Here is a 20,908-nt window from a genome sequence, read left to right on the forward strand (position 1 = left end):
GCTCCCTTCAATGCTGTAAAGGGCATTATTAAAGGTATCTGTGATGGTCTGACTCATGAACGAAACCAGATGTGASCTATGAAGCAAAGGGAATTTAACAATTTATTTATAAATTATTTTCCCTCAGGCCTCTCACATTTGAAAGATCACAGTAGTCAATATAGCTCAGAGCTCGGAAGGAAGGCAGGTGTCAGGATCTACTCTGGCTAGAGAGTTTCTAAAGGATCACCTGTGTGTAACTGGAGAAAAGCACTCTTCYAAACCTGACATTCTTTTCAAACATAAGGAACAGAGAAGAGCAAAAAAAAAAATCATTAAAAAGCACAAAAAACAAAGCTCTGAAGAAACAAGCGTCTCTGAGCAATAAAAACAAATCATTTTTGTTCTCAAGGAGTCTAACACAGTGTTGGCAGGACCAAAGCAAGATTGAATGTTCAACAGAAAGACTCATAAAAAGCTATGTAACTTTACATTCCAAGTTTGGGAAGATGTAAACTACTAATTTTGAGGTATGAATCAAAGAAGTTGATACAAAGTAATGTTGGAGTTGAACAGGTTTTAGGGCAAAGCGCCAAAATGAACAGGACCAATTATCAGGGCCATTTTCTTTTCTCTTGATACAAAGTTATTTGTAATAACTAGGAGAAAGATGGGACTGTGAACAGATGAAGAAAGGTCTCAGAGGATTGAGGCTGTGGTTTCACCGGACACACTGCACTGTGTACAACCTGGCACCAAGAGTTCCCTTCCATCCTGCCCCACATGCAGCTATCACCGACCCCATGCCATTCTGTGAACTCTGTTTCCATCAGGCATGGGTGGGGAGGTTTTGGCAACTGAGGACCTGCAGAGGCACCTGCTGGGGAAAAAGGTCAGTAGCTCTACCCCAGATCCATTGCAGAACACAACTGAATCCATCAGCAAAGCTGACGATATTTCCAGGAAAACACGTGTGAAGAAGGGCAGGAAAAACCAGACAGAGAAGAAGGAAACAAAAGAAGTGAGATCCAGCAGAAGGAACACCAAGATCCGCAGAGGAGCTCCATTCTGGAGCAGATATCTGTGCTGTGACCCATGGAGAACAATGCCAGACTGGATGGATATGCCTGATGAAAGCTTGTGGAGACCCCATGCAGGAGCAGAGGAGAATCCTGAGGAGGAAACAGGGGCAGCAGAGAGGAGCTCCTTTGTACTGAACACCCTTTATTCCCCTCCATGGGGCTTGAACAGTGTAGGGAAACTGGGAGTGAGGGAGTGAAGCTGACCCTGGGAAAGGTGGAAGGAAAGATGTGGCTTTATGATCATCTCTTTTGCTTCTAACTAGCCCAAACTATGTTCTTCGCAGGAGATTAAGTCTGTTTTTCCCACGGTAATTGGTAAATGATTTCCCTGTCTGAATCCACACGTTTTCTCATTCCTGGGCCTTTTTTTTCCTATTTTCTCCCCCTTTCCTGCTGGGGCTGGGGGGCAGTGAGTGAGTAGCTAGGTAGAAATTTGGCTACGGGCCACGGCTAAATCACCTCGATATTRCACTCCTCTCTAAATACTACAGGAAACCTCTTATTCAGGGTTGAAAAAAATGGTTAGGCATCATTAGAGTTTGAAAATTTATTATCCTGTGTAGTCATCAATACAGTAATTTTCCATTATCTGCTAAAAGCAGAAGATTAAAAAAGGCTACACAAATTTAGTACTGTCTTACTGCTTGAGCAGTCACATTTGAYGACCTATAATGAGAAATCTGGTAACTACTGAACTTGAAAAATCCAATGGAAATAGGAAAGAAGAAGAAATTTTAAAATAGGCATACAATGATCTAAGTTTTAGACTATCTGAGACTGACTTAAAAGTATGGAACTAGGAACTTAAAACTAGGAAACGAAACTATGCAGTCAATACTAAAACAACCAACAGGAAATTATTTTTCACACCTTATGCCGTTGAGTTGAAAAAGTGTGCCACAYGACTTGTGGATATTGAAATTGGTTAAGTGCAACATCAATTCTGGTTCAATAAGTAACTGGGCCACAGGTTTTCTTGCACTAGGATCCATCACTGGGGAAGCATGTGCCTAAAATTAYCTATTCCACTTTTTTACAGTGGAATATACTTTTGTGTTAGTTTTCTACCCCTTTCTARCCATGCAGGTATGCTTACAGACAACATTCAGGAATAAATCAAGGCTCACTTAAGGGATTTCTGCAATTAGCTTAAAAAACTCAGAAGGAACTTAACTTAAAAATTTGCTCATAAGCTTATGCCTGCTGTCGAGTGACTTCCAAGAAACCTTGCCCCGTAACATTTACCCAGCCCATACCCATGTGACTGGAACCTCCTGCTGTTGTTAAATTTGCGACAGGAAAGAATATTCTCATATCTCCTCTCTCATATTTCATATGAGCAGTTCCTCATACTCAAGGACAGGCTGAGAATACTGAGGAGCTTCAGCTACTTGACTTCAGCTTTTGCATTTCAGTGTTTTCAAAACAGATTATCCTTCTTTATGCAGACTGTCTGGGGAGGAGTAGCAGGCAGATTGTTTTACATTTTTGACGTTTTTATTGAACAACCATCTAAAATTGTGGGAAGTGGGGATAAGGATGCTGAATGCAGTTTGAATGGGACCAGCACATCAGATATTCACAAATATTTAAAAGAGCAAGTCTGATTAATCACACAAAATACATACAGCAMTAGGAGCCAAACTGCTATTTTTCCAAAGAGTTAACCAGTCCTAGTTTTCACAGGTCAAAAGGTCTCTGTGAAATATGGTACAGGAAAAGAAGTACTTTGAAAGAAGAGATAGACACAAGGAATGTAAGATCTGTCCCAAAAGATGAAAAGAAGCATGGAAGAAGACACCTATTTACTGTCAGAGAGAGGCATGAAAGGAGGAAATGGAATGATAYTTAAGAGTACAAAATGCTTTTTAAGATCATTTTAACAAGAACATCTGARAAACACTAAGGATGCATGAAGGCAAATGACAGGAAAAGGAATGCTTCTTGAAGTTATTTACAGGATGGTTTGGGGTAGTCAAAGTGATGAATTTGGAAAAAGTCAGCTGCAATTCTATGATCCATCAGATTTCATTACTTAGTAGTAAAATAGAAAACCCAATGCACTGGATATAAATAACAGTGCAGGAGAAAGGCAACAGCTACTTTATTAAAATACAGAGCAGCCACAAATGAATGATAGCTGGAAGCAGAAGAAACTTACACAGTCAACAGAATAAGACTATGAAAGAGCTTTCAAATATAACCAGCTGCAAAAAAAACCCCAAAAAACAAACAAAAAAATATCCCCCAAAAAAACCTACCTAAACAGTACATGGTGTTAAAAGGGAGGAATCTAAAGTTACAAAAAGGCTGGGAGAACTTTCTTGCAATTCCAGGGAATGAAATTTGAGGGATCTTGCAGACCTTCCAGTAATTGACGAAATGTCACTAGTGTTGGAGCTGTTTTATTCTTTTCTTAGATCAGTTTAATATCCTACACAGACAACTGAATTGTATTAATAATATTTACAATATGAAACCCTTTCAAATTACAGTTGTTCAAAGCACCAGGGGCAATTTTCTTTTTCTCACTTTAGAAGGAAAAAGGTAAATACTACATATTTATATTAGATTTTGGTTACAGCAAATAAGCAAAAATCACTTCTCTATTTCAATTAAGCTGCTCATGCAACTACACTTTAACAGCAGGAAAAGTGCTAGAATGGAGTGGTCAAAAAGCCATGAAACTGTAGAGACAGTTCCAGTCCAGCACTGGTAGACAGTGTAACTGATTTAATTATGGATTATATCTGACCTCCAGTAATTTGATTTTTAAACAAACTTTCAGAAATATAAAGGTGAAAGGACAATAGCACATTATATTCCAAGGTCCTCTGAAATGTCAAATTGTACTTAGTAAGAAGCATAATGCTGTCAAAGTATTGAAAATCACCTGGACCAATTGGAGAAAGCTAGACAATACAAAATATCAGAGGCCTAGAAAACACATCCTACAAGCCTCAGTGGAGGAAACAGGACTTTTTTGCCTCAATTTAGTGCTTACTTTATCGCTTTAGCAGTAACTGAGAGGGGGCAATTGCCTTCAGGCGCACGTAAGACTCTAATAAAGAGGAAAGGAATAAACTTTTTTTTTTTTTTTTAATATCCAATGCAATTCACAGGCCTAGATTGAATTGTGGAATGGAACATGTCATCTAGGAAAGGTGCAGAAGCTCCAGATTTTGTAGAAATAGTTAAGACAGACACCTGCTGAGGATGTTTCAAGTATTCTGCGCCCCACCAATGAGCCAGAAGAATGAAGTAACCTTGTCATATCTGAGACTTGTTTTTCTACATTGCACAAAAACATTCTGAAGTAGGAATAAAGCCTTCTGTAAACTATATCTCGAAAACAGATCTAGTACACAATTCCACTTCTCTCAGGAAAATTCTTTGAACACATTTCAGTTAGACACAAATCCCTCTTTTTAAAAGGAACAAATCGAGTTCACAAAATGGGTTTCAGTAATACAGAAGAGGTGAATATAGAAGTTGTAAATAGTTAAACCTCTGCACCTTTGCATTCTCTCTCATTTCTCTTTTTCCTTTTTATTTCTTTTTGACTTTCTGCCATCTGAAAACACATTAAAACTGGAGGAGAAGGCTGGAAAGTATTCATTAGTGCCTCTGGCATGGATTTAGAAAGCAAGTGTTGAATTTCAGTAAAATAAGGAAATACAGGGAGAGGAAGTTCAGGGAGGGTGTTTACTGTCACCACTACTGCATTTTAAAAAAGTTAAATTTTCATCAAGGTGTCACATTTACTTTCACCTATAATAAWGCACAAAGCTTTGCTTCACCCAGAACTAAAAGAACCAATGCAGCTGCAATTCTTGGGTTTGCCTCCTTTAATGTGGCAATCAGACTTTTTTTTTTTTTTAACAAGAGGACATTTGTCAAAGATAAGGACTCTTCATGTGATAATTTGGATTTATACAAACATATGATTTAGTGTTATGCAACATTCTGCTTTAAAAATTAGCACAGTAGCACAGATTGAATGGCTTGCAATCGAACTTCCTGGCAGATTTCTAAACACAATTTACTGAGAAACATATTTTTGTGATGAGTATTTTGTATAACAAGCCCGAGACACCACAGGTTTCCAGAAAGCTACTTGATAATCTGGAAGAACAAATAAATATAATGCTTTTAACATAAAAACAACTTGCCCCAATGTCCCTGCACGCTGAGAGCTGTTGTACACAATCGTGTAGGTGTGCATAAGCCCAAGTATCTGAGGTTGGATATGCACCTTTCAGCTTTAAGAGTAGCAGCATCCCCATACCTGTATAACCTCCCCTTCCACCYCAATAAATTCACATTACTCTCAATCTCAGAGACCTTCCATTTAAAAAAACAAAATATAGTAAAACATGAAACATGACTCTAAAATCAGCAAGGCACACAGGCTGTGAACACCTTCCAGGGCAGCACAGTTCACAGAATCTCTACTTACTCCTAAGTAGTTTCTCATTTCATTAAGCATCCACATGTACAATTCTTACCAAAACTTCAAAGAGAAATGAGGTTGCCTGAAGAGAAGCCTGATGACCTACAGGAAAAGATTCATTTTCCTAACACCATCTTTGAGTACAAAGAGCTGAATGCAGTGACCACAGCAAATGGAAGGAAAGGGTTTTTTCTTCAAAATGTCAAATCTATGGGTCAGGGTCCAGACTGACAAATAGGGTGATACTGACATGACTGCAGTGCTGCTGCAATGCCTCTCAGGGAGTTGGGGGGACCAAGGGTGACAGCCCAGAAAAAACAGAGCAGCTGCTCAGGGAAGAAGTGAGGAGATTGTGCTGTAAATTCTTACAGCTTTCATAGCAGATCTTAAAAACAAGTTGACCTTGTACASAAGCAGCTGAGCTCCCAGAAGGTARCAGAGGGGGCTCCTGTACTTGACATCGACCACTTGGTACATGGCTTTGGTTGAAAGCACCTGGGAGTAGTATATTTTGCACAGCTGTATTTTTTCCTAATGGTGTTTCCTATAGTTGAAGCCTTTCAATCCAGGAAATTGCTAAAGGGAGGTAAGGGTCTGGAGGGAAGAGGAAAGAAAGAGAACATTGCAAAAAGAGAAAGGTAACTGATTTACAATCTGAAAAGAGTTAAAAGTAATAATATCTAGCTAGGCCGTGGACAAGGATATGAATTTCCAGAAAACTCCCAATTTAGCCAGATTGCTGAGAACACTGTAAAGACAATGACCACACTTTTCCATTATAACCTGAGCACAGTAAAGAAAGGGGGAAGAAYGCAGCGACACAAAGGGTTCAAATGTCCCCAACTTAATTTGTTTAGTGTATGTGCACTGCCAGGGTGAATGTTCATGTGGACAATTACTTAAAGAACAAAATGTATTAGGAGTGACATAAAGAATATATTTAGAAGTGATGGGATTACTAACAATGTTAGAGGAATACTAACTTTTTGTAAGCAGTGACACAGAAGGTATTTAAAATACCCAAATAAAATTAATTCACAAGAAAAACATCTATTTACRACATGGAAGCATGCATGTTGAAAAGCAGTAATTCTGGAAAAAATACAGAGTTCATGGTACTTAACCCAATGAGCAGGATCTCCCAGCATGGTGCTGCTGCTAATGTGACCTACAGTCTTATATGAAGATTTTTTAATGGGTCTTTATCTCCTTATGGGACCTTCATTGTGAAMATAATTGACAACAGTGTGTTCAGATATACTTGCTATAAAAATGGTACAAGAAATCATGCATTATTAAAAGGTCACACAAATGAACAATGCCTGGAAAATCCTCCTTACAGAAAATCCTTTAAGATRGTTAAGTTATTTACAATATTATAAAAAATATTTATGACATGACTGAGCAATTCTGTATGTGAAAAAAAAGAGTGGAAAAGCTCTCTGGATTATCAAAATCTGTGTGATCTATGTGCAGTGTCTGCAGGCACAATATCCTGTAATTCCTATTTGTAAAGAATAATGTTTAATGTGGAGAATTGAAAAAGATATAGCAAGGTTAGTAAGGACAAAGGGCTCTAGTTGGACTTAAATAACTTTTATCTGGAAGTTAGATGACAATTTAAAAATGAGGCAATTAATTATGGGAATAAGAAACAATTGAAAACTTTGGACTCGYTGTCAAAAGACATTGTCTTTCTAAAAAGAATGATTTTTCAGYTGTTAATTTTAGTTTTTGTAACGTGGCTGACAAAATTGCAGGTGCCATGACAAAATTAACATTTGCCTGCCAGCTATGTATTTCATCCAAATTATCAAGATATCTATGAAAATGTGGTAATTAGTATTTGCTTAAACTACACATTTTCCTCATAAAACAAAGCAGCATGACTCATCAGTTTATCTGAGTATGCTAGATTTAATAAATTACTGCAGATCAACACACTGAGCAGCAGCTCACTCATCTAGTTCACTGCAAAATGGTAAATGACCTTTTCTCACTATGAAGTCCTGAGGTAGGAATAAAGATTACATGCAGGGACTGCAGGTTCTCTATTGATCTCTGCAGTAGATACTCACACAAGGCATTTGCTAAGCCATTAATTCCAGAATTGTGGACTATATGAGTGTCTTCATGCAGCTAAGTAGACTTCCAGTATTGGCATCTCTCTCCCTAACAGTGAAATACACRTTCCCTGGGAGAAATGCATGTTTTAACATTTCAAAACATGACAAAGCCTTATTTCTATGAAAAGAGTTTCTCACAGCTCCTACAAACAATTTAACAGAACAAAACAGGGAAAATAATGGTTAGGGAAAGTGGCCATCCCTCAATAGTGTTTTGAGGYAAATTTCAAGGTCATTTCCCAGATCCCTGAAAAAAACACTGAAAGGGAAGAACCCCACACTGTTGGACCTCTGGAGTTTTCCACAGTGGAAAACTGAAAAGCTGCCAATTACTCCTCCTTTCTACTCCATCTCTACATGGCAGAAGTTCCTAAGCAACTTTGTAAGTAGTGAAAYATTACAAAAGAATAACCCCAGGGATATGAAACAGATGCAGGTGGTGATGTAGCACATGAGCCTTTTCCAGACAAGGAAATGAGTATATTCTCAACCTTACACAAGCTCTGGTCAGACAGGGGTGTGTGAAGCCTCTGTACCGCCTAACCCTACYTTGTTATGGCTTTTTGATCTACTGGTCTTCGTTGGGACATAAAACTTGAAATCAAAGTTTCAGATTCTTACTTTTCTTGAGGGAAAATTAATTGCAGACTCTTCTTATTGTAGTATMATCATGACTATCTAGTCCATTTCAAATTGTTCAGTGACTGGACAACCCAAACATAATGAAGTGACAATGCGTATCTATTTGATTTTCAAATCATTCAACTTCTCATAACAAACACACATTCCTCCTGTAAAATTACCATTATTCTCATCAATAAATATGAGCAAAAATAGCTACATTATTCCTGGCATTACATTTGTGTAAGTAGAGTCAGTATRAGAAACTTGGAAAAATTTCAGTAGYACCRGATATGATTTTTTGTTGATATAAACAACATTCATTTGCCAGTATAGGATATGGTTCAAAAAGACATTTATCTTATTATTTCTCTCCATCTGAAATCATAGTAATCCTGTATTTCAAAGCACTCTTCTAGGAAAGACATTAAAGAAAACTCAAGACTCACTGAAAAATTCAGGTTGGAGGTGACCTCTTCAGATCCGTAGCCCAGTGTCTTGTTCCAAACAAGGGTGGCTTCAAAAATAGGTGAAGCTGCTCAGGGCTTCTGTAGCCCAGAAAATACAATTTTACCACAACATCACAAGCTCTGCATTCAACACTGGGTSTCCAGACTTCTCTGAGCTTGCCTTGGCCTGATTTGCAGTTCTGGCAGCAGTTGCCTGGCACGTGCCACCAGGGCCTGAYACCATGGGACAAACAATCCCTCTGGGATAATAGAGCTGGGAGACAGCAGTGTACGGCTCTGAGTGGAATAAAATTGAGAAGGAAGTGGGCTCAAAACACCAGTATTTACATCTTCCTGATGAATTTGAGACATTTTGCTGTGAAACCTCTGCTTTCTGCTCAAGAAATATTGAAATTCACTTCAGGATCCAGAAGGACACACGAAGCATAATATTCAAAATCTTGTTATGGATTAAAAGGAAACAAACCTGATAATGAACACACACACATATAAAGCTAAGAATTTATTGTTTACATTTCTTTTTAGCATAACTGAAATCTTAACAGTCTAAATCAAGAATGAGTATTACTCCTGCTCTAATTATTTGAGAAGAAAAAGAAAACCAAATTAAGAAATAAATACTTCTWTATTAGCAAAGCAAGGTCTTCATAGTAATAATAGTTTAAATTGTTATGCATACACTTCTGAGTTTATAACATTTTTCTGGTAAAAGGCTCATGTTTTAACTGTTCCTGTGGGGATGGGTTTCAGCCTGGCAGTGGTGGTGAGAGGCTTTCAGCAAGACATCAGCATCTGAAGTCCTTTGTGAAGAGGAGTATGAGGCTGATGTTCATGCAGATGTTTACCTCTTCCTCAATCTAGGATCTCTTTGCAGTACCTTTTAGATTCTCATMACACACATTTATACTTTGTTCTTTCTTTTGCTCGTCTCCAACTCTACGCTCTTGTTCTTTGCTCCCCCTAAAAGCACTCATGTCCAGGTCCAGGTCTGAATTTCTTCAGGTGACCAGTGGCAACTGGTCACTACAGACCTTATAGATCTATTTATTTATACATCTGCAGTCTCCAGTGCCAAGCCCTCAATCATCACATTCCTGTATGGCTCCCCACTACACTCTGAGTGTTCATTTCTTAAGGCTACCATGGTCATGTCAGGTCTGCATTTTTCCACACTATGCTACATTTGTAAATATCTCATTCTTCACAGAGTAGTTATTCATTACTATTATTTATGTAATACCTATGTTTGTACTGTGCCCTAAGAAAAGTAAAATTAATTAGATGTAGCCACCTTGTCATTAGAAATACTGCTGTTACAGCTAACTCAAGTACAAACAAAGCTCTGAGAGGGTCAAAAAAATTCAGACAGCCTTGACCCTGAGGCCCTGCAAACTCAGTATAAAGCACATTGCAATGGCAGTCCTGTATTGTGTGGCTACATATTTACAGAAGGCTGAGGGTCATACTAGAGACAAAGGGGGATATACTTGAATTTTTTATGCATAACAGTTTCACCTGTTTATGCTTTTTTTTGTGTTAATTAGTTAGTATGGACTGTGACTGTTATTATTATTGTAACTAAAATATTATTAACATTTTTTTTTGTATTTTCATTAGACTGTTAAGACTTTAATTAGCCTAATGAGATCCTGAGCTCTGCATTTATAGTGAGTTCTCTTTTGCCCACAGCAAGAATTGAACTATAACAACTGGTCCAGTTGAGACTTCACAATCTCCCTGCACATAGATTCCAGCACCTCTCAGGTAGCCTTTTCCAGTGTTTAACCCTTCTCTTGGGGGAGAATCATTTACCTATTTCCAGCCAGGATTTATCCAGTCACAGCTAATGTCTATTGCCTCTCATCCTTTCACTGTGTGCCTTTCAGAAGAATCTGACCACCAGTATTGTGTAAACTCTTTTGGTAGCAGGCAGATGTCAGCTGTTCCCTCCAAGCCTTTTCCTCTCCAGGCTAAACACCTTGAGTTCTCCAAACCTCATCATCTGTCATGAGCACTACTCAGTACTCCTATAGCCCTTCAGTGAACTCTCTCCAGTTCCTATTTGCAAATTCTGTCCGTCTTTCCAATGGTCCACCAAGCTCAGAACAGGTTTTATTTTTAGTACTGACACATAGATTAATAGAAAGGACTGACACTGCACACATGCGTATGCTTAAAAACACTGCTGAAGTAAAAAATCAAATTGCAAATTGAAAAGACCAACATTAGTTTTTGTTTTGCCTGTTTACTAGCCTTGAAGCTATGAGGTAAAGGAAAATGAGGAAGCTCTTAGAAAAACTATTCTATATTCATGAAAACATTTGTAGTTTACCTTTTAAAATCATTAAATAAGCTTGCAGGAATCCACATTTTACACATTAGTTCCAAACAATGTATTTAAGTATTTCTGCTCTTTACTAACAGCCTTAAGCCTCATAAATGTATGACGTTTCTCTGTTTTACATTAATTTAAAAACAATTTTGGAATCTTTCAGTTCCTTTAATGAATGGCATTGCTTCACCACATTTCAGTGAAAAAATTAAAATCCCACTTAAAGATGTGAAACCTCATTCATGTTCACTGCTACCTGGGCATTGTTTCTAAAGCCATCATTACACTGCCCCCTTCTCAAAGGCAGCTTTCCAGTGAACCCACTGAACACCAACACCTCACCAACACCTCCCCGTGATGTTGTAAAAACCCCTCTGTGTATATTCCTGTGTGGCATGATGCARAGCCCCAGAAGAGAGAGGGAAGAGCAATTATGCTGCTGTCAGAGCTAGGATCTTGCACTCAGAGCTAGTGAGTCATTACCCCTACAAACTGTCAGCCAGACTTTTATCGGGGAGACAAACAACTTTATGGAAGGCTATTTTAAATATGTACTTTGGAATAAGACTGCAAATTAAAAAGAGGTCAGAATAGCTTCACATTTCTCTTTAATAAATGTTGAAAAGACATAAAARGTGTGTGAGAAACACCAAAGTGAGCTTGGAAAGTATTGCTTTTTACTACAGGAATTCAAAAGTGACCTCTGCCCTAYAGAGAGGTGTCACCACCTGCAGTTTTCCATCCCTTTGCTGTGCCCCAAGAGACAAAACAGACAGTGCCATGGGTACAGTAAGTCCAGCTTATACCTCAGTACAAACACACAGACCCCTGTTCCGCCAAATTCTAATGTACATTGGTCTCACTTGAAAACAATGAATCTGGTGTTTCTCTTGAGTTCTTTGGCACAATTGTKGAGTGGTAATTCAAGATACTTATCTACTGAGCTACCAAAATGGTGTTCTCAAAAAGGCTATTCAAAGATACACAAAACAAACCACCCAAAAACTGAAAAACAATAGTTGTCTATTTTGTATGAGCCTACTCTCAAATAAATAAAAGGAGATTCACAGAATAATTTGAAACATAAATTGTACATCTTTCAAAAACAATTATAAAAGGCATGATGCCCACGATCTGGGAAAATGTGCAAATTTGACCTGGAGCCCTAATGACTTAGAAGCACATCCTACGATCTGCACTTGTACAAAAGTAGCTTATGTAAAGTAAATTAAACTAAATTAAATCTTTTTCCTGTAATAGACATGTAGAATCAAGGGTCATGCTACAACCTTTTACAGGCTAATAAAGGCTTTGWTCAAAAGCAATGCTTTTTAAAATGCACAGTGCTCCTACTGTTTCATTGTATCCCAGTTCCCTAAAAATAGTCCCCAATATGATTGACTTGCTTCCTGAATATTAACTATGTGGATGCTCTTCKGGATCTTCCTGGCAAAACAAGAAGCGTTGAAAGACAGATTAAAGTACATCCAYTTCTGAACTCATGTCTGCAAACAAAGAAGTGTGTTAATCGTCRGGGGGAGAAAAAAGCCACCTTATCAAATGAATCCTCATTTCACCTTTTCACATTTAAATATCTAATGTTTCTAAGTGTGACAATATGGAAGTACATTTCTTGATTTTTTGGCTGGAAAAAYGTTGACTGGAGATAAAGGACATATTAAGAGGTTGAGGGGATGAAGGCCAWAGAAATCTACAGAAGAAGATCTGAAGATCTAATGAGCTTTTTTGAGCTCATTGGAGGTCAAAAAGACCATTGACATCCACAGAATATTTGACTTCTGTTCAATAAGACGTCGACCCCTCTGTTACTAACCCAGCCCTGCAATACAGTACTGAGAGCTGTGTAAACATCTTAACTGCTTTGACACATTTGTTCCTATCAAAATGGCCATGTGACAAGACACAAATATATATAACAAATTAGTTACAATTTCCCTGATTGTTCTAAAAGAGCAACAACATTTATCAGTGAAAGATGGTCTTTGCTTCTTTCTGTCTTGCTAGGCTAYAGCGTATTTGAAGCACAAGTCCTGCAAACAMCAAGGAGGAAGTATCTGTCACACAGTTCCTGACAGTTTGTTTCTCTTCACTGTCAGGTTCTCAATCACTTCTGTAAGACATTCCGAAGTGACAATACACGAAAGCTACTTATTTATGTCTTTCCACAGAAACTAGCAGAGTTCAGCAAATAAYGCACATTTGCAGAAAACATCAGCGTGAACCATGTCTGCTGTAAGTACTGCCTTCTTGCAGGAAGCATCCTTTGAAATCAGAGTCCAGTAAGACAACCCTCCTGCTTCTTGCAGATAAACCAAAGCATTTCCTATGCCTCAAAGAAAAGCAAGCAACCAAAAAGCAACCCAGTAGAAACCTGGGCCYTTACAGCTGTGCTCAAAGTCCACCCATTTCCTACAAAGCTGTTGAGGCAGGGATGACTGCCTGAGATGACTGAACACAAATGACTGCTCTTGCAAACCTCTCCTGCAACAGTACCTTACACAGATTTTGCATCTAATCATMAAAACTTGCATTACTGTAAACTGTTCTCCTAAAGATTACTTRAAATGTTTTGTAGCAACTTCAGCCAGTATGCAATCAAGGATAGCGCTCTGAACACAAAACCTGTTAAAGTCCTGGTGTGGATTTCTCATTTGCTTTTTATGTAAAAGAACTGATGGTGATGGACCTTGAAAACCTTAATTTAAAATGACTACAGGTATTTAACTTGTAGTATGACAGTTAAGGTCAGCTGGGACACAYGAGGTGCACACCAACACTTTGTGTGACAATGGACACTTGTCAGTGAAGACTATTCTCTGATCCTTAACAGTTCATAGAAGTTCAAGTCTTGGTGACTTTCAAAGCAAAACGCACCTATCTTCTTTACTACTTGATGAACTGATTTGTATTTCAAATTCTCATAAATGAAGCTGTCAGGATGACAGGCTCCATACAGAACTTGCAAAGAGAAAAAGAACTATATAAAGCAATCAGAGAATTCTTCTATTCAACTGCTGCAGTAAATGACAGATAGGATCATTATGCAATTCCCCTAGCTCCTCTTAACAAACCTGACCCCTGGAACTRTATCACATGATTCATCAGTGTTGTGGATTCAAATATTTTCCAAAAACAGTGCAGTAAAGTCTTTTTGCAGTGATTTGCAGGATTGGTTTGGGCATGAAGAATTGAAGATTTCCAAAAGTGCACGTGTACCTCTTACAGCTCATTCCATGAGGACAACAAAAGAGATGGTGTGCAAACAGAACCTGCACAGCATTTTTAACTTGCTTTATCATAAAATATTTTCATAGAACAAGTGAGAAAAATATWATTTGACAACAGACACAACTATAACACTTTCTTACATTCAGATGAAAATTGCRTATAACTGTGTTCAAACGACTGCGTACTTCTTTAAGTAATTCATCCTGCCTTTTTCAATTAACAAGCTGGATTACACAGCGATTAATCAGGRGACAGTGTGAAAACAGAAAAGCAGACCCAGACATGGATGTTACTTTACCTGTTGCCTTTTCTCAAATTCCAGCTTGATCCGGGATTTGATGCAGTTGCACGTGTCCTGATACGTTTGCTGCAGCGCGAGCTCCATGAGGTGCTTGTGGTACGCTCCAGCCAGGTTCCCGCAGATAAAAATTATTACATTTGCCAGTATCTAGGGGGATTAAAAAAAAAGTGTCAGGGAATTTATATACATAAATGTATTAACGGAAGCTAATCCTAGCTTGCAATGAAAGATCGCTACAGTTATGTATTTTGCTTTTGTTTGTTTTCTAGCAAAGGTTAACCTTTCGAAAAGCCTTTAAAATTAGTGGCAAAATCCCAAGCAATAATAGAATCATAGAATCAGCTAGGCTGGATACTGTTTTTATTTAGGATTAAGCAGGAATGAAAATGAGCATGTTTGCCTACTCAATGAGGAACACATTTTCTGAAAAAAGAAATTCAGTTCATGTTAGACCTCCACTGCTGAGTATTAATTAGGTGGGATCATCACCCACTGATGTAGAACAATAGCTCTGGCTCCTAATAACAATACTGGAAGCCATGTTATTGCTATGTTCTTTTGGCAAGACGTTTTATTTGGCAGTGCCACATTTTGAAGGGGTGAAAAGTTTCACCGACACACATGAAAAGCCTGACCTGCATTTTACCTCAGCCTGATCCACTGCTATCCATCAGCCAGCTATAAATAGCAACCTCGGTGAAGATAAAGCAATGTTTAAGGACAGAGATCTGACATTTGTCTACTCAAATATACTTTTCACTACTACCAAATAATTTCATTGGCCTAAAACACAGAATTTAAAGATTTCAGATTTGGGGGGTCATGCAGCATCAGATGCCTTCTGCAACAACCCACAAACGTAAGAAATAAGTTTGCTTAAAAAATCAAAGCCTTTTCTGCACTTGACCTTTGAAAAGGACACAGTACTGTGTAGTGATGCTAATACTTTTAACTGTGCCCAGCTTATTGCTGCAAATAAAAGAAACACATTTATCCACTCCAGATCACTCAGAGCAAAAGAAACACAGTAAAGTAATGAAGCCAATTCCTAATTCAATAATAAAAGTAATAATAAAGATAATATTAAATTGAAGTTGAGATACAGCTGCAGTCTGCTCAGAGCAAGTCTCTGTCGTCGCTATCTGTGAGACCCTGGTGTATCCTGGACCCTGTTACAGGCATTACATGATATCGTAGTACTCATGGTCTGGAAGGGAAGGAGGAAGAAAGGGGGCAAAAATTTCATTAATTCTCCACAGCTAATCTAATCATGAGGTTTATGACAGATTTCCCTGGAGATCATTCATGGAGTTTGGTTTTGGTGTACCTAGGTAGCAGGCTATCTTTTGTGAATTGGTAGTAGTGAAAGAGACAGAAAAAAAGTCCAACAGTGTGCTACAGTGGTAGAGAAAAAAASACAAATTGTCCTATTAACAGTAATCTATCTCCTTGTAGAATATATTTCATTCACTAGAAAAAGTCATGGAGTTTTAATGTTCCTTTTATAAATGGAAAGTTTAAAATGCAAGATTTAAATATATACTTTTGTTTTCCTCACAATTTTTAACATCATTATGTGCAACAATTGTTCCTCCATTGGTGACATTTCTGACATCTCACCTCTCACGGCTCCACAAAGCTAAAAGCGGGAGCTATCCACCTTTACTGCAAAAATGATTGATGCTTTCAATTTGGTAGAACTTCTCTTTCTTTCCCTAAAACTTTAAGGTCATGGCATTATAATGTTTCTAAAAGCAACATCTGAGTTCTTAATTTCTTCTAAAATAGATAAATCTAAAAACAATGAGAAAAATCTACATGTATCACTTTCTCCAAAGAACCTCTGTTATGAAATACAGGGATAAGAAATAATTTTAGATTAAGCATTTCACAACAGCCAATAATCTAAAAAAACTCCCACAAACATATGAGATTATGGTGTACGGTAAAACATTTGACCTTCATGTATTTTATATTTCTTGTAAATCCAATTGCTTGGTTCTGCTTTGATGTCAGCAGACCTGGATTAGTGAACAAGGATCTTGTGTGACAGATCGCAGTGTAGGGTCTTCCAACTGGCAATCATTGCTGGGGTTTGAAATGCAATTATGAAGTAGGAAGAAATGCCTGAAAATAAAGATTGCTGGGCACAGAAAATGCTGAGATATGCAGTAGGAAAGTTTAGTAACAAAATGATCACTAAATTGAACTGAAACCAAGTGTGTGCTATCTCTAGGTAGATGTCACTGTTGAAAGGCCACACATACACTTAATACATTAATTGTGCACCTTCGTAAAGTTATAGATCATTTAAAGCAAAACTTCAGGAATATAATCAATCAAAATTAAAAAATACTGTAATGGGTAGATGGAGGAGTAAATTATAAGTATCATCTTCACAGTCATAGAAAAACAAATTRCAGTTTTATGACTGAACTAGTTGAAGTAAGAAAATAGATGGAAACAAGTGACTGACAGGCAAGGAAGCTAATTAACCAGGCTTTTCAGATATTCAATGGGGTAATTCAGCCCACATGAAGCTCTGTGATGGCTTCCAGTACCTGAATTATGCTGTTCAAAGACAAGGCAAGATATCTCAGCCACTGCCATACTTCGTGTAGATCTAACATGTAAATGTGTAAGTGAATAYGCTGTGTTTAAAACAGACTTAATTATTTTGGCAACATGGAGTTCATGCAGGAACATGTCACTAAGGGATTAACTGAGGAAAAATTCAAGAAATGTATGAACTGGCTTATAACCAGTTTTGGGGTTTTTTTGCCTGTATTTTTTCTGGCTTGAATAAATATTTCTGCTGTTGAGTGAAATGCATACTGTCAATAGAGTGTTCAATAGTAAGTGCAATTAACATTACTAAACAAAACAAGCAACCTATATRCTCCTTGCTGAATATCTCTCCTGTCCCAAACCTGTATTTTCCTCTGAACTGCGGACCAGTTTCAACACATGAGCTGGACACATCCCAGGTTTGTTCATGGGCATTCTCCCAAAAGAGACAGGTTCAAAGTTTTCCTCAGTCCAAAATAAAATTAACTTCCCACTTCTTAAGCAAGTACTCTAATCAATATGCAACCAAAAAAAGGTTTCTTCTGTTCAGGCACCTGCTCTGGGAAGATGCCATGCTGTGAATCCTACCTGTACCACAGCATTTGGAATGAAATCCTGAGTCAGACCAATCTTCTACCTTGTCACTTCTCTRGGCTAGAACTCTGCAGGTTTTTTCCCCTGTTTTGGTTTTTTTTTTCTCTCTCTCTCTCTTCATCCCTGCATTCCCCCAACCCTGTATATTAAGAAAAGCTGTGGTGGATCTTCTAGTAAAAAATTATCCATCATTCTGTGATAGCTCTGATAACTGTGCAGATAAAACTGTAGCTGAGAACCTCTGTAGAGACTTCAGGAACAGACTACGCAATATGGTTAGGGCTTCCTCCTTCCAGGAGGACAAGCCTGAGTTGTGGAAAAGACTGCAACTAGCGACGGTAACTCAGTATCAGAAAAAGACCAGGGGGACCTCAAAGACAGTTCTGCACGAACCTGGTTCACACCCTTTACAAACAGACACTATATGACCAAAACTCCCAAAACCCACAAGATACACAAATTCTACTAAACTTCCCCTCAATTCACCATATGGAAACACTGAGCTGCACAGCAGAAGTTCCCATCTCTCTGTACAGTCAGAGTGGAGAGAGAGGCAAATCCATCTCATGGGCCATCTGCATCCCTTCAGATATATCCATCAACTGCACACTGCACTGAAGCTTCTGTTTTATCCATGAATAAATTCAATGTCTACAGAAGGTGATCTAAATATGAGCCAAAAATGAACCCAAGGAACATCAAGACACCACCAGGAAGTATCTCTAATCACTTAAGGAACATAATCATGGCTGATGTCTCCTCAATCTCTTCTGACCTAAAGAAAAAAGCACGCGCTTCCAGGCAATGGGGCAATTTTGCATTCAAGTTACAGGTATTTTTCAGGATCAGTGAGTATCAAGTAATCAGATRTCTAGTGCTTCACTATCAAAGTAGACTGTATTTAAAAGCAAATGAAGACAAAGTTAAGTAGCTATGACTAATTTCTCRAGAGACTACTACAGTTCACTGAGCTGCGCAAAAAAATGAAGTGTATCATATGAAAGTCCAGCTGATRAAAGTGCCCACAAAGGTATATGCAYGCAAAAAAGCACTATGCTATAGAARAAGAGAAGAATTATAATACAGACTCCTGATTCTGACTGAGGCATAAATCATTTGTTAAATATCTTATAAATGGTTGTTCAAATACTGAATATAAAAATCATATTCTCTACAGATTTTCCCTGCATGGAAATGTTCCAGTTTATGAGTTACTATGCCACATTTCTTTCCTCTTAGACATTGTAAATATCCTTCCTGAATTCTTGCATTAACAGTATTTTTAACAACAAAACCAACATAAACAATTAATAATTTTTTCAGTAGTTAAATTTCACTTTTCTTCTGGGTAAGAAAACAGAGGAAATGGAAGCTGAGGGGTGGGCATAAAAGGCTATCATTTATAATGTCTGCATGGAAATTAATGTGAGAAGAAAGAATTCATACATCACTGCCAAAGTGCAAATTCTTTAGCTCCGCAAAGATGAATCGTCTCTCCCTCCATCTGATCTTTCATGTGATGGTTTGTGGTGTGACCAGCCAAGCTAGGGAACAAGTCTGTGCTGTTTTGGAACCTGTAGAGCTTTAGATTCAGATATAATTCAGCTAAAAAGAACTGGGCAAATGCTGGGTGGAACTGAAAAGCAGCATTTTATAAGGAAATGTTTTGCCACCATGTAAATTAGTCATTCCCTTGGTCACCATGCACTGTGCCCAATACCATCATTTTAAGCAGATGTGTTCAGAAGGTTCTCCAGCAATTCCATGCAAAACCCTTGAACATGGAGCTCTGGCCAGTCATACAATGTTGACATTTTCTTCTTTCACATTTCCAGACCTATAGAAGTCCAACACTTTAATACATTCCAGTGTTAACAATATCCATAGCTATGTCATAGCTCACAAATAGGATGGTAAATTTGAAAATGGGAGACATTTTGCCATATGGTAACCTCTGTTTCAAAAACAAACAGTTTGGGAAGAAGCAAAATTAGAGGGCAAAAATTTTTACAGCTGGCCTAAAACTAGTGATCCTGGTCTACCAGCTGCTGTCACAGAAAATAACACCTGGCCTTTTCCTGCATTTAGTGAGCTCACTAGGTTGGCATCTTTATTATGAACGTTCCTGTGTTTCATGAAGAAATGTAGCAATCTCTTCTATTTCTGTTTTAGAGATGATGGTAAAAGTTTATGAATTAAAGTTATTCAGGTACAGAACATGACTGGTTGAAGGACAGAGAGAATATGGGTAATTGCATACTTACTTCCTCAAAAATTCAAAGTAAAAATCAATTTGTTAAATCACTGCAAAATTATTTTAATGGCCTGAAAGGTCAAAGATATTTAAATCCTTAAACRCCTACGAAGGCCACAACAAGAACACACTACACAAGAAGAGAAGAAACAGGAAGATCCAGTATCCTCAGACTTTTTATCTATATCAAGAGAATGTCAAATGTTTTACAGCAGGTAAGTGAAAAAACAAGTTGCAGTTTTGCAAGAAACAACTCAATTAAAAGGAAAACCAAAAACCAACCAAAAAAACTCCACCAATCTAAGACTTCTCAAAACAACTGAGAAGCAAAAAAAATAAAATATTTTAATTACTCAGTATCCCAGACGGTTCCACATTTTCATTGCTAAAATAAAATTGGTAAAGAGTCCCTTTGTGAAAGGGAAATTGATGTCATTTTACAAGCCAGGAAGTKGTGATGTTGTTTTTTAATTGGTATGTGTGATTCTCTTTGTAGCTTTTGCAATCAGAGCATTGAGGACAGCAGCAGGATATTTCTTTTTTGTAGCATCTATGTTATTTGATGTGATTTTCTTTTTATCATTATTACAGATTGAACTTTCTCATAGCTCTAAGCTGTTCTGTRGAATGACTGGATTTATTTTATTCAGCTCTGGGCATACACAGACCCTATCTATATGACAGTGTAGATAAAAACAGACCATAAACTGTAAGCTCTTTAATCAAACCCAGGAAAAATAATCTAGAAACAAGAATCAGAGTTATAGTCCCTTTACATGACTTCTGTGTAACACATATAATCAATATAATTAACTCTAATTAATGACTCTTCATATTTTGAATCTAAAATTATTTTTTTTTTGCCAGAGGGGAACTCAT

The 20,908-nt window shown here is 37.7% G+C and overlaps 1 protein-coding gene across 1 annotated transcript in view; it reads right to left on the bottom strand.

The window, feature by feature from the left end:
• ADCY2 (adenylate cyclase 2) overlaps positions 1–20,908 on the bottom strand; it is a 203,583-nt gene that overhangs the window by 89,926 nt on the left and 92,749 nt on the right. The window contains exon 4 of the mRNA XM_057370791.1: positions 14,611–14,760. Coding sequence (XP_057226774.1) covers positions 14,611–14,760 — 150 coding nt within the window. The remainder of the gene's footprint in view (positions 1–14,610; positions 14,761–20,908) is intronic.

This window comes from Malurus melanocephalus, unplaced genomic scaffold, assembly GCF_030028575.1.
Source record: "Malurus melanocephalus ecotype Western Australia unplaced genomic scaffold, MMel_1.1 scaffold_133, whole genome shotgun sequence".
NCBI lineage: Eukaryota > Metazoa > Chordata > Aves > Passeriformes > Maluridae > Malurus > Malurus melanocephalus.